The sequence below is a fragment of the Siphateles boraxobius genome, unplaced genomic scaffold (genome assembly GCF_051911475.1).
Source record: "Siphateles boraxobius isolate OS27281-9 unplaced genomic scaffold, OSU_SipBor_1 185, whole genome shotgun sequence".
NCBI classification, from domain to species: domain Eukaryota; kingdom Metazoa; phylum Chordata; class Actinopteri; order Cypriniformes; family Leuciscidae; genus Siphateles; species Siphateles boraxobius.
The window spans coordinates 302,501-317,500 of record NW_027508794.1 but is presented as its reverse complement, the minus strand read 5'-3'; the positions used below and the strand labels follow the sequence as shown (position 1 = coordinate 317,500).

Sequence of the window (15,000 nt, the reverse complement as noted above, 5' to 3'; positions counted from 1 at the left end):
AAAGATGCATTAAATTAAAAAAATTTACGCACTGTCACTTGATTGATGTTACCAAAGCTTTCTATTTCAAACAGATGCTGTTCTTATGAACTTTCTATTCATCACAGAATCCTGAACACAGTTTTATCACAGCTTCCACAAACTTAAGAAGCAGCGCAACTGTTTTCAACACTGATAATAATCATAAATGTTTCTTGAGCGTCAAATCATCATATTATAGTGATTTCTGAAGGATCATGTGACACTGAAGACTGGAGTAATGATGCTGAAAATTCAGCTTTGATCTCTGGAATAAATTACATTTTTGAATATATTCACGTAGAAAACATTTATTTTCAATTCCAATATTGCATTTTTTACTGTATTTTGATCAAATAAATGCACATGTAGTGTGTCGCTCATGTGTCCGTCGTTCTCTGTTGTAGTTTTACTCGGGTCATCGCTCTCCTCACATTCCCTTCCGGCTGCTTCACCTGGTCTGGACTCACGCTCGACACCTGGCCGGATACGAGCAGCAGGACGCTCACGAGTTCCTGATCGCTGCGCTCGACGTGCTGCACAGACACTGCAAAGGTACCGCAGCCAATCACACACATTACAGCTTTACCAGCTGACCACCGCTTTAGTAACGGTTGCTATGTCCAGCAAGCCATGCTCCTCTCACGCCAAACCTTTAATATGTTAAATAAAACATACATTTTTACGCGTTTAATCTCACGTTATTGACCAATGTACTTGCTTCTGACCTTTGATGATTCAGTGAGACCATAAGCAAAAGTAACTTGCCGCCGTTATAGTGGGGGGGAAAAAACATTTAGTTTGAAGCAAATAAAAGGTAAAATGTTCCATTTGATGAAAAACAAATAAAGGTATTTACATATAAAATAAATGTCTTCTCATTTTATAGTACATGTATAGCGCAGCTTTTTCATGAGGCAACAACATTTGAAAGAACAAAACAAGAAAGACCATAAATAATCTTAAAGGGAAAGTTCACCCAAAAATGTAAATTCTGTCAGTATTTACTCTCCCTCATGTTGTTCAACCCCGTAAGACCTTCGTTCATCGTCGCAACACGAATTAAGATATTTGTGATTAAATCTAAGAGCTGGATCACTCCTCCATAGGCTTCTGAGGGATTGAAACTTGTTCCCCGAAAAGTTATTAACGATATCGTTAAAATAGTCCTAGTGACTACAGTGGCTCAATCTTAAGTTATCAAGCGACGAGAATACTTTTTGTGAGCAAAAAAAACTAAAATAACGACTTCTCTAGTTCATTTATAGCATCAAATAAACATGAATGAACATCAGAAGGAATGTTGTTTTAACCGCGGAAAGACGTCAATACACACCGTTTTTTCAAGTTCAAACCCACTGACGTTAATTTACTAACTCTTCTGACTGCTTTGTCCAACAAAAATGGCGGATGACGGGTTATGATTGGTCAGATCGCCTGTCAATCAAACTCCCTGTGAAGGGTGAATTGAATGAAACACAGCATTAGCTTGCTAATTATATCAGTTCCACCTGGCTGCTTTTCAGATGAAGTGTGTGGTTTAGAGCAGGAAAGATGAAGTAACACTGCATGATGTGTGTTAATGATGACAGCTGTATTTTAGGACGAATCTGCTGTCGGAAATCAAGACAACCTGGAAGAGAATTTCAGGCGGGAAAAGATGTACATTAAACATGACATTATCTGGTATTGGCTGGACAAGCAAAAAGACCGCCTCAAAATTACGCTATTGGTGGAGCTGTGTCCAATTAAAACAATGTTATGAAAGTGAAAGTATTTTAACATCAAGAAAATGACACACATTTACCTTTAAGTAGGGTTGCACGATTTGGCGGGAATTAAAAAAAAAAAATTGTCTTTCTGATAAAAGTTGCGAATGTGATTTAAAATACAATTTAAAAAGCTTTACTGTGTTTGTTGGGCTGCAAAATGTGGCCACATTTAGTGATTTATGTAGCAATACGACTAAAATAATTAATAGATTCTATTCTTTTTATTATGGTTGTTATTATTATTATTATTATCACTCAATAAAAATATGAAACAAGATTTATTAAACACTGTAATGTTTAAAAATACTCTAATTTTTATCTTCTTAAACACCATTTTTTATTTTAGAGTAGGCTATATAAGAAAAATATTATAATATTTAATTTTTATCTTCTAAAACACCATTTTTTTTATTTTAGAGTAAGAAAAATAGTATAATATTTTTATTTATAAGTACAACTGTAAGATTACTATACTAAGTTTTTCTTGAGAAAACATAACCATCAACCTTCTGAAACATGCAACACATGTTTATTTTATGAAATCACAGTGTGATAATCGGTTTTATTTCTATTAATCGGTCAGCTCTGCCTTTAACATCTTGCAAGCCATTTCAAGCTTTTCTGGATCATCTGTCAGATAGCGTGCAGATTTAATGCATGTTATATCATAAAGATCACTCACAGCACCGTTAGCATTATAGAACGTGTAAGATCTCATGTTAGATCTACTTGTTATTCATGTTCAGATTCGTGACTCTGTAGGATGAAACATTTCCTTAAAATATTGATTCGACTCTGAACGCGCGCATGTGTGAGAGCGAGGGAGAGAGTCTTGTCGCAGTGTACGCACTGAGGTCGGAGTCGGTGGGCGATGGGAGCAAGCGCTCCGAAACGGAGAACAGAAGAGCGAACGAATGAGACGAACGAATGAAAGCGAGAGGATGTAGATGTAGAGTCGGTAGACGGATCTCACTCTTTCTCCTGCAGTGTGAAAGCAAAGGGAGGGGTGTTTCTGCAGCAGTCCGAGCGCTGCTTTCTAATCAGACCTTCTCTGTCTCTCTCTCTCTCTCTCTCTCTCTCTGTGTGTGTGTGTGTGTGTGCGTGTTCATATGCTGCTTCCATGTCCGCTAAGGAGATGATAATGGGAAAAAAGCCAACAACCCAAACCACTGCAACTGCATCATTGACCAAATCTTCACAGGAGGCCTGCAGTCTGACGTCACCTGCCAAGTCTGCCAGTAAGACAAGATATACGTGTGTGTGTGTGTGTGTGTGTGAAACGAGACGAACGAACATCTGTGTCAACGTTCATAAATCTGTTCTTGCATTAATTGACACATTGAATTGAATGTGTTGTTGTATGCAAGAATGAACTGACATTCTGCTTGTTTTTTGTGAATAAGGCCACTTTTAAGTCCCTTTTTGTGTCCTTTTTTAAAGTCTTGATGTTATTTTGGGGTTCTACTACAATAAGTTTTCATGTTTAAATGTTGAAAAACACATTATTTTCCCCATATGGGTTAGGGTTAGGCATTTGTTGCGGCTCCTCTCTTCCCAGTCTGTCAGTATCGCTCTGTTTAGTTCCTGTCTCTATGAAGCCCCTCCCCTCTGTTTGGTCGGCTGGATCAGTGTGTTGTGATTGGTCAAGAGCTTTGAGTGTGTTTGTGAAATGTCCCGCCCCTTACCATAACTGCCAGTTTAACACACTACTAACTAACTCAACCAGGCCCCGCCCCTTTATTCTGCGTATGAATTATTTAAATGAATCGTTCTTTTAGAAAACTCAAGACTACAATGGAGGCGTTTCAGGGAGTTCAGAAACACTGACACTGCAAAGTTACAAAGCACAAAGTTATTCTCTATATCAGAGCTTTTTCATGCTCAAAACAGCAACATTACACACTAAAGAAAGATGAACATATGAAATAGGACCCCTTTAAGTCAATTCACTCTTCATCCAAGCTTTTTTTTATGTAGTCAGTTGACATACTAGTACCCCTGATTTTACATTTCAATTACATAATTAAAATAAAGTCTGATAGCAATGGTTTTGGTAATATTGCACTGTAGAAAGATATATATTTGATTAAATTTGTTGCCTTAAATGCTCCCTAGCCCCTGCATAGACCGCTCACTAGGTTTTGACACAGAGCCAGTGTCTCTGCATCTTTTTTTTCTCTAAATAAATGCTCCTTAACGCCACCTTGTGTTTAACAGAGGTGTTGCATCATTCCTGTCGTTTCTTGATTATTTAAGTGCAAATGCATCTATCAAATCAAGTTTGAATGGTTTCTGACCGATTCATGAGTGTTATTTGAGGTGGTGCATTAGTAGCGTGTGATTATTCAGTGTTTTGTGTGTCTGCAGTGGAGTCTCCACCACAATAGACCCGTTCTGGGACATTAGCTTGGATCTGCCGGGTTCGTCCACCCCGTTCTGGCCGCTGAGCCCGGGCAGTGACGGCAGTGTGGTGAACGGAGACAGTCATCCCAGCGGAGCCACCACACTCACAGACTGCCTGCGCAGGTGCACAAACACACACACACACACACACGGATCTGCGATCGCACCGGACGCCACTGACTCACTCTTCTGCATTGCAGGTTCACCCGACCCGAACACTTAGGAAGCAGCGCCAAGATCAAATGCAGCGGTTGCCATAGTTACCAGGAGTCCACCAAGCAGCTGACTATGAAGAGACTTCCTATCGTGGCATGTTTCCACCTCAAAGTACGTTTGTGTGTGTGTGTGTGTGCATGCATTTGTTTCTTTTTGACGCAGATGAAAGTGCATCTTATGTGTTTATTTTAATGATTACTGATATATCTTAATGCATTTTTATTAGTTTCAGCCCATATTTGATATATCTTAATGCATTTTTATTAGTTTCAGCCCATATTTGATGTATATGGAATGATATTGTAAACGTTTAATTGTGCATGCTTATTTCTCCAATTTATATGTTTAAATTCTTTTTTTAATAACACTTTTAAATTTAATTTTTAGCAAATATCAAAATTAATGTCCATTTTTTATACTGTACATTATAATATTTTGACGCCAGAATTCACAGAATTCTGTGATAAATGTGATTGATGATGATAAATGATAAATGTATAGAAATATTCCAATTCTATACTACTGTGTAAAAACAAATTTACACACAATTGCTTTTCAATTAATAGTAATATTTAATCAAATTGAATCGGATAATCCTTACATATTTAAAATTCTTCATTGATAATATGAATAATGAGTAAAAAAAGAGCTTAATAAAGTATTTTGTATAAATCTTAAACTTAATTTAAACATTTTAATTTTTTTGTTTTAATTTATGAATACGAATCACATAAACTAATTTGTCCATTCCCTGTTCCATTTAAGATGTATACAAACTGTTTTATTAACCTCTTTTAATTTAACTCAATTATAATATGAATAATATGTAAGGATTGTTCAATTAAATTTTATGGAATTTTACTATTAATTGAAGCATAAATCTTAAAAATATGATTTAGTAATATGAATAGTTACATGAAAATGTATCAAAATATTGTAATTTTATATTACAGTGTACTCTTTAAAACAAAGTGAAGTTTAATGGCAGAATTAAATTTTCACCAATATAATTATTATTATTATTATTATAACTAATACTACTACTGTATTTATATTATTTAATCATTATTTATTACTTTACTCAGAGTAGTATAGAACTTATATAATATTTATACACGTCTCATTTAATTATTTATTTTTAATATTAATAATAATGGCAAATTATTACTATTATCGTCATCACAATGTATAGTATATTGGTTACAGGCCATACTATTAGTCAAAGGTCTATTAGCATCTAGTGCATCTGTACTTTGTAAGATATTCAACATTTTTGCTGGTTCTTGACCAGAATGTGAAGTTGCAAAGACTTAAACACTGTGTAGCTCTTTAAGGTTTCGTGTAATCGTTGCTGCATCAGAAGATGTGTGTGTGAGTCTGTAAACCTCATTCCTCTGTTTTCTTCTGTCCAGCGGTTCGAGCATTCAGCGAAGCTCCGGCGTAAGATCACCACCTACGTGTCCTTTCCTCTGGAGCTGGACATGACGCCCTTCATGGCCTCCAGGTACAACCTCACTCGGCCCTGCTAAAAATAACACTCGCCAAGAGCCACGGGCGAGTAAAAATCAGCGTTGGCGAGTGTATGAAACGGTGTCAGCCGCCAGTTGGCCAGTAACAGTTTCTTGAATTGTAACAAATGCGACGTTGAGCTCTTTTTCATGGCCACCTGCGCTTGTATGGACAAATTCACTGAAAATGATCTAAAAGAAAACGCCTGTCTCTGCAAAAATCCTAGTAAACATAGTCAGTTATGTCTTAAATGAACGCAAACACAAAACGCATGATCCGTGCGTGCATTTGGTCATAAAGTGACAGCATCCTAATAAGTCTGTGTTTTTTAATGTTAACCAAACAGCAAAGGACAAAGAAAAATCACTCACTCCTCTTAACCATTAAAGGAGAACTCCGGCGCAAAATGAACCTGGGGTGTAATAACACATTGGTACCGAGTCGACTGTTCTACGCCGTGTTACGTGAGCTGAACTGTGAGATTCGAAGTCACTGTTCAGCTCGTAGCACGGCGTTCGTGATTCGACTGGTCGAGACTGTTTCCCAAAATGGCTCCTGCCTGTTTACGCGATGTTACTGTCTTTATAAAGTATATTATTAATATTAAACTGTCTGTACACTTACAAAGTTCTCAGTGCTTCAGTTTGTATGTAGAGACCCTCATTAAGCTAGCGTGTTAGTGTGGCGCTATTTTGAGCCTTGTTAGTGGTATTAACTAGCGATCTCTTTTTACTTATTATATGTCCCATATACTAGCGTTATAAGCTAAACAGTTTTTAGAGAGAAACTCTTTACACTCGATTATCATGAAAACAAATCCCAGAGAACAGTCGACTCGGTACCAATGTGTTATTACACCCCAGGTTCATTTTGCGCCGGAGTTCTCCTTTAAAAAGGATATGAAGACTATGCAGTATTTATTTCATTAGATTACTTTATTAAATTTCGGTACCTGAAATTAGACCTGGCTGAAGAACACTGTTTATTTCATTTGTATGTATTGCATTGTATTTATTTGTGCTTTTAATTTGATTGTTTGTTCTTATTTTATTACTGAATGTTTTCTTGTCTTTAAAAATGTAACCTATTAAATGTATATTAGTTAAGCTAGTATTTTTAGCTTTGGTATCAAATTGTAATAGAGGAACGTACATTTTCACTGGTATCTAAAATTTTGGTGTCATAACTGCCTGTTTTTGTGTCATGCCTGGTAAAAATATATTTTTGGCTGGTAAATTTTCTGTCAATGGCTGGTGAATTAAGGCCTTGGTCGTCAGTATCTTATGCCTGTCAACAAAGACGGCAACATTCATCATGGATTCATCATGGATAAGGAAGTGGAGTCACTCTGCAAATTAATTGCTAATGTATTTTCTGTTTGTCACAGTAAAGAGAGCCGAATGAATGGACAGTACCAGCAACCAGTGGATTCATTAAACAACGATAACAAGTAAGTGACTGACTCAAAATAAAATGTGTGTGTGTGTGTGTTTTATCACTGTAAAGCTGCTTTGAAACAATCTACATTGTTAAAAGCGCTATATAAATGGTGACTTGACTGTGTGTGTGTGTGTGTGTGTGTGTAGGTATTCTCTGTTCGCAGTGGTGAATCATCAGGGCACGTTGGAGAGCGGCCATTACACCACATTCATCCGGCAGCACAAGGACCAGTGGTTTAAGTGTGATGACGCCATTATCACTAAAGCCAGCATTAAAGATGTCCTGGACAGCGAGGGGTCAGTCTCACGCTCATCTACACGTACCACAACTATATGGACGAGTCACACTTGAGTTTCACTGCATTCAAAACCAAATATCAAACTTTTGCAGATAAATTATGCTGGACTACACATAACTATACTTTCATTTATTGTAAGGTTTTGATTAACGTGAGCTTATGCTTTCTTAAAGGGAGAGTTCACCCACAAATGAACATTTAGGTATCTTATCTTCAGTAGAACAGTAAACATTTGATAAGTTTATAATAAGTGCATGCTATGAAGCATTAGTAAATCGTTAATTCATAATTTATAAAGCATTAATAGACATTAGTAAGCAGTTTATAAATACAGCTATAAATGCTTTATTCTTGATTTATAAGCATATCTATAATGTGTTCAAGAGTTGTATTTTCATACTTTATTAATGAGCAGTTTATCATCTCTAAATTATTACATTTACAATCCAGTTATTTAGGAGTTGGCAGTGGTTTGTAAAAGCTTTACGAGGCATAAATAGTCCTCACTTTAGATGAGCTCACAAAAATAGTTACCACTGAATTAATCATGAATTACAGTAGGGATACATGTTAATAAAGCATTTACGGGTATTAAAGGGGTGGTATAATGCCCTTTTCAAGATTTAAAATAAGTATTTTGAGAGTGAATAAGTTTCCAGAGTGTGTATGTGAAGTTTTAGGTCAAAATACCTCACAGATATTTTAGATAGCATGTTAAAATTGTCACTTTTTGAGGCTGAGCAAAAATGCACCATTTTGTGTCTGTCCCTTTAAATGCAAATGAGCTGCTGCTCACGGCACAGGGGGCGGAGCTTCAAGAGCTCATGTCCTTTTATCACACACATGCATTGAAAACTTCAAAAACTTTTAGCCTTTTATGTTCAAATCGGAGTCAGACAAAGATGGAGAGACTCAAGAAGAAGTGACAACATGTAGAAGCAACAAGACGTTTCTGAATGTAGTTAACGATCTAGTCATTGATTAGCATATTCATGATAATCTATAAATCGTGTTCCACGGGGGTGGGGTTTATGTAAATGTTAGGGTTGGTGATGTCACTAACCCGGAAGGAATGTCGTGTAGTCTCTACCAGCCGTTTGTTGTTACACACTAACTCAAGTTAGAGAAGTGAAATCATAATCAACCACCCCTTTAACATACGGAGTAACTATTACTATATGTCTAAATAATAAGATATATAAATGTGCATTTAAATAATTTATTAATAATTTACTCCCACTGACAACTAAAATAGACAATAACTAATAAAAATGACATACAACATAGTTACTGAAACGTAAAATGAAAACTAATTCAAAATATTAATAGAAACTATATAATCTTATTGAAACTTAAATAATCCTGCTGTTTTTTAATGGAAGCTTGTTTCCGTCACGCAGTTTAAAAAGGTAATTGCAACTCTTTATCTCGCAATAGTGGGATAAAGAAAAGTCCGAATTGTGAGATGGAAAATTCCTTTTGTATTTGGTGTCGAAATGTATTTTCTTTAATGTTTAAAAAAGATATATATATATATATATATATATATATATATATATATATATATATATATATATATATATATATATATATATATATACAGTGGTGTGAATAAGTTGCTAAAGTTGCCTAAAAAGAGGAATAAAAAATCATCTTTTGGAAATTGATCTTAATGCCTTAAAGACTGGATTTTTCCTAATTTTTTAAATTAAGGACACCAATTTTCTTTGTGAATGAATAATGTATCGTAAATAAATAAATGTTCTTCCTTAAACCACCATAAGTCAGGACACCCCTATGTTAAATTCCCATAGAGACAGCAGATTTTTATTATTAAAGGCCAGTTATTTCATGGATCAGGATGATATGCATCCGGATAAAGTTCCCTTGGCCTTTGGAATTAAAATTTCCCACATAATCACATTCCCTTCACCATACCTAGAGATTGACATGGGGAACTTTCCATAAGATCATCTCTCTCAATGCAAATCATACCAGCTATTAGGCTAACTGAAATAAAACCATGTCAATCTCTAGATATGGTGAAGGGAATGTGATGATGTGGGATATTTTAATACCAAAGGCTAAGGTAACTTTATCAGGATGCATATTATCCTGGATCCATGAAATAACTGGCCTTTAATATAAATCTGCTGACTCTATGAGAATTTAACATAGGGGTGTTCTGACTTATGCACCCTGTATTTTAAGGAAGAACATTTATTTATTTACGATACATTACTCATTCACAAAGAAAATTGGTGTCCTTAAAGGTTGGATTTTTCCTAATTTTTCTAATTAAGGCATTAAGATCAATTTCCAAAAGATGATTTTTTATTTTTAGTCAACTTTAGCATGGGTGTCAAAACTTATTCACATCACTGTACATACATTGTATTTTCTCTTTTTGCAGGTACTTGTTATTTTACCATAAACAGTTCCTTGAATACGAATAAGCCGAGATCCAGACGCGGTCCGAGTCCAAAGCTGTGAAGGGAAGATCGTACGAGTGACGGCGTGATGATGGAGAGCAGGAACAACACTTGCTCGTCCCGGGACAGAAGAGTACAACATGCAGCCTTTCTCACTAAAGAACATTAAATATGAACAACAAAATATGAAATGACATTAAAAAAAGAAAGAAAGAAAAAAATTACACAGCTAAACCAATCTGCACTGAGCAACCGGAGCATACTTGACAGAAAGAGGAGAAGATGGAGAACCTCCGGCACTACAGACACACACAGACTGACATCTCATCATCTTCATCATCACGCGCACTTCACTTTCAGTTGCGTTTTCACCCACAAACAATATAAAGCATTCACGTGCATCAGTTCCCTCGTCCTCAAATGATTTCTCGAGAAGTATATGAGGGGGAAATATTCCTTTTTTATTTCTTCGTATGCATTATTGATGTACTGAATGCAAATGAAAGGTGTTATTGACTTCAGCGTAAACCTATATTGTCGTTTGAGTTTGGAAATACTGTCCTTGTCCAGCACTTTTTATTTTTATTCTTCATTCGGAAAAGCTTGTTTTTTGGGGGGGGGGGGTTTGAGGTTGAGGGCTGAAAATGTATCACACGCACACACACATGCGCACATAAATCTATATATAAATATATTTTTATAAGTCCTTCATTTCCTGTTTACGTGTCCTTTACCCCCATCTTTTCTCTTTGTGCTTCGAGTCTTGGATATGAATGGAAAGGGTGTTTTTGCTTGGTTGCATCTCAGATCTTTGGTTGGACGTGAGAAGTTTCGGTTGCTGATGAATGTGGCTGCAGGTTTGTTTGGTTGTGAAGGCTTGTGTTTCAGATGCATTGTGAATGAAGACGTTTTCTTTCTGTTCATGTGATGCCTGTCGCCACCATGGCTCGATTCAGCAGTGTTATCCTCAGCCACATGTCGTGTGTGTGCGTGTGCGCGCGTGTATGCATATCGTGTGTGTGTGTGTGCGCATGCAGGTATGTTGGCACCTGTGTGTTGGTGGTGTTAATGTGTGTATGTGTGCGTGCGTGTGTGTGTACTGAATCAGTACTCAAACTTGGCATGCTGTTTAAACTGGATGCTAAAAGACTTTGGGGAGGATTTTATAAATGTTAATTATGTATCTATGTATAGTATGTATGTAATGTATGTAAAACAAATCAATGGAAAAAAAATGGTGAAGAAAAAAAGTGCTGTGTCTGATTTGCTCTCCGGCCTGAAACAAGTTTGGAATAATGACACCAGATTTCTGCTTTTTGGGTTGGAAGGTTTTTTTATTTCAATAGCAATGATTTTTTCCGCTTAATTTCAGTTCGTTCTTATTCGCCTCTGTATCCTTTGTTCTCTGCTTTCTCCATTTCGTACGCTCGTTTTTAGGCCATCTTTATTTTATATTCGAAAACCAAATCAAATGAATCATACTCTTATTGCACGACAAAAAACAGTTTTGAGGACTATTTTGCCTTTATAACATCTTATCTTCCTTTAGGCTAGTGCAAAGAGAACATCCAAAATATACATTTAAGAGTTTATTTTATTACACCATCTCTTGTGTATCTAATCTCAATCTATATCTTTAAAGTTGGTGAGTTTGAGTCAGAAATCTCCAGTTCAGCAGCTTTACACACACACACCACACTTTACAATTTAATTCATCTATATTCTCAAGGTATGTTCATATGTCATTCGCCTGATTTATACAGCATTTAAACATGGCGAACATTTTTCTGCTGTTGACAGTATTTTCTGATTTATTGAGTGATAAACAGAGACATCCCAAATAACCTCTGTTAAAAGCCTGTACATGTCAACCAAATCAAAGAATTATGAACCTGACTTTAATGTTTTCAGATTTCTTTTCTGAAAATGTTTGCAAATTACTGCATATTTAGTTAGTTAATACCTAATTTGCATCTTTAAACAATATTTCAGAAAACTTGCTGCAAAACAGTTGTCGTAATGTACAGTGGTTAATCATTGGGTGAAAGTAAGGTGATATATTAGGACATGTTTTCCCTGGAGTGACTGCACAACAGTAGGATTCAGGGGAGTAAAATCCTATTTGTTTTCGCCACAGAACTTACAGATATTGCCTATGTTGAGCTCCAATGTTGTTAAACGATTAAATGTGTTTCTAAGACACAATATTGTGTTAAGTAGCTGTCGTGTGGAGTAAAAGATGCCTCATTAGCAGCTGTTTCGATGGGCCTCTATATATAAGCCGTCCGCCATATTGGAACAGTCAAAAGCATACAATAGCAAACGGTCATGTATGTATGAATATTTATAGACTTCATTATTTGATTTTGTTAAACTAACACAATATAACAAAACGTAGGCGTAATCTAACATGACATTAAACAGCTACCATAGTACAATTGAAAACATTTAAAAAGTACCAGTCAGACCTGTAATATTGAGTTAAAAACACAAACCAACACATTCTCAACTGTGAAAGGTTATTCCATTTCTTAGGGAATTTAGACATCGGAATTTAGATAATTGACACAAAAACACGATATGCACTTGTGTCGTTGCGACATCATGTGGTCAAAATGTGAACTTTGATTGCCTGGAACTTTAATTTTCCCGCACACTCCAACCTCACTGGAACGCAGCATTTTACTGTGTGACGTCACGCTGACCGTTCCAAGATGGCGGGGCATGTCTGGAGCTGTCGAATGCGGAATCTAGCATAGACAGTAAAAGACTACGCATATGATATGATATGATATGGAAGCTCTTGTATGGAAGCCCATTTCAGCCACATATGAAAATAAAATCATGCTCCGCCGCGGTAAGTCAGAATTGTGACTTTAAAAGTCGAAGTTATTATTAGTTATTTTACTAAATCGAAATTCAAATATTTATCTTATAATTATTATTAATTAATCGTGGCATATTTATGTCATAATTTTGACTTCTTATATATTCGATTTAGCGTCATGACTTTTTACGTCATAATTTCAAGTGAATGTCAGTTTTACTTTTTAAGTCTTAATTTTGATTTAGTCATAATTTCGGTTTAGTATGTGATAATTTCAACTTTTTAAGTCTTAATTTAGATTTATGTTATAATTTCGATTTAGCCGTTCATAATTTTTAATTTTGTCATAATTATGATTTACCAGAGCTTGTTTTTTTTTCTTATATGGAATATGTATAGCCTAGTTAATCGTTTCATGTTGTACTTTCATTGCTGATTCAGTATGGTGTGTGTGTGTGTGTGTGTGTGTGTGTGCGTGTGTGCGTGTATGTGTGTGTGTGTGTGTGTGTGTGTGTGTGTGTGTGTGTGTGTGTGTGTGTGTGTGTGTGTGTGTGTGTGTGTGTGTGTGTGTATGTGTGAGTGTGTGTGTGTGTGTGTGTGTGTGTGTGTGTGTGTGCGTGTGCGTTTATGTTCGCGTGTATGTGTGTGTGTGTGTTGCCCTTGAATCAGAAATAGTCATTTATGAGTTATTCAGAAGGTTTTGTTCGTGGTTCAAGACTTTTCTGCATGTCTATCTATGGAGAAAATGACAGAGAAAGCTGTAGACTACTTTCAAGCTGAAGATGGCCTTAGAAAGTCTGTTGTGCTCTAATAAATACAGCATTTATAAAAACTAAAATGACTCTGATTTTCCATAGGAATTCTCGAGAGCGGTACAGTTACATGTGCAAACGCGTTAGTTTCTACATTCTGTTCCTCACACTCGCGCATTCACATGCTCGTTTGAGTAGGAGAACATATAATCCTGAACGGCCGGCTCTTGTCGGAGTGTGTGAGAGCTGGATGGTGTGTGTGTGTGTGTAGGCTGTTGTTCTCTCCGGCCTGCTGATAGAGTGTGTGTGGCGCCCCCGTGTGGTCAGAGAAGCAGTACACACACGTTTCTGTCGCTCTCGATCTGTCCTGATCCTGATCCTGATCCTGATTGACGTCATCAGCTCGAGTCACCAGAGAATCTGAAACAGCAGAAAACCGAGGATTCCTGTGAAGCTGATTTTCATTTTATGGTGATAGAAATATTTTGTTTATATTTTATTTCATTATTAGTAGTGCTGTGCAACGATTAATCGCATCCAAAATAAAAGTTTGTATATGTGTGTGTACTGTGTAAAATTATTTTGTGTATATATATAAATACACACATATGCATGTAGGTCTATGTATTTAAGAATTTTTTTGTATGTATATATAATATAAATTATTTATAAATATACAGTATATACACATGCACAATACATGCATGTGTGTGTATTTATATATATATATGAAATAATTTTACGCACATATTGTAAACACCAACTTTTATTTTGGATGTTATTAATCGTTGTCCAGCACTACGTTACTATATTCATAAAGTCAAAAATTGATTTTAAAATATATTTAGAGGCAATATCCAAATGTAAAAACTCAAAAGTAAGAAAAACTTCTTATTAAAATGCATTTTTTTTAAAACTGCACTTATTTCCCTACACATAAAAACACAAATTTGATATGTATTTTTTAGATCCCCGCATAAATAGTGTAAAGGATTATTGTTAATAAATAAATCTTTTGTATATTAATAATAATGTATACGACAAAGTGAATAAATCTGTCTTCATAAATCCTGAATATGTTTTGAATAATGGGACATCCTAAAACGCTTAACGTACTAAGACAGAGTTATTAAAAGACCAAACGCACTAAACACCTTATTAATAAAGAAAACCCTTATAAGAACCATAATTAAACGCGTTCCACAACGTTCATATTCTGTGCTGTTTGATGTTTCTGTAGTATACTTTATTATTATGATGTTTACTGAGTTTGTCTTTTAATAACACTGCCTTATTACATTAATCCACGTTACGCGTTTTCTTATCATGGTTT

General features: G+C 35.7%; 2 protein-coding genes across 5 annotated transcripts in view; one reads left to right on the top strand and one right to left on the bottom strand.

Moving 5' to 3' along the window:
• The window catches only part of LOC143741298 (ubiquitin carboxyl-terminal hydrolase 22), a 49,409-nt gene extending 39,151 nt beyond the window's left edge, over positions 1-10,258 (top strand). For 2 of the 4 annotated variants that reach the window (XM_077233730.1, XM_077233732.1), the window contains 8 exons: positions 426-573; positions 2,926-3,028; positions 4,158-4,316; positions 4,394-4,520; positions 5,822-5,913; positions 7,306-7,368; positions 7,505-7,654; positions 10,070-10,258. In XM_077233730.1, the coding sequence (XP_077089845.1) occupies positions 426-573; positions 2,926-3,028; positions 4,158-4,316; positions 4,394-4,520; positions 5,822-5,913; positions 7,306-7,368; positions 7,505-7,654; positions 10,070-10,112 (885 nt within the window). In that variant the 3' untranslated portion in view covers positions 10,113-10,258. Of the gene's footprint in view, positions 1-425; positions 574-2,922; positions 3,029-4,157; positions 4,317-4,393; positions 4,521-5,821; positions 5,914-7,305; positions 7,369-7,504; positions 7,655-10,069 lie in introns of all 4 variants that reach the window. The other 2 variants (XM_077233729.1, XM_077233731.1) reach the window with 1 other exon arrangement.
• A 1,143-nt stretch (positions 10,259-11,401) lies between these two features.
• Positions 11,402-15,000, bottom strand: part of tnfrsf13b (TNF receptor superfamily member 13B) — an 11,851-nt gene continuing 8,252 nt past the window's right edge. The window contains exon 5 of the mRNA XM_077233733.1: positions 11,402-14,087. Within this exon, the coding sequence (XP_077089848.1) occupies positions 13,846-14,087 (242 nt within the window). The 3' untranslated portion in view covers positions 11,402-13,845. The remainder of the gene's footprint in view (positions 14,088-15,000) is intronic.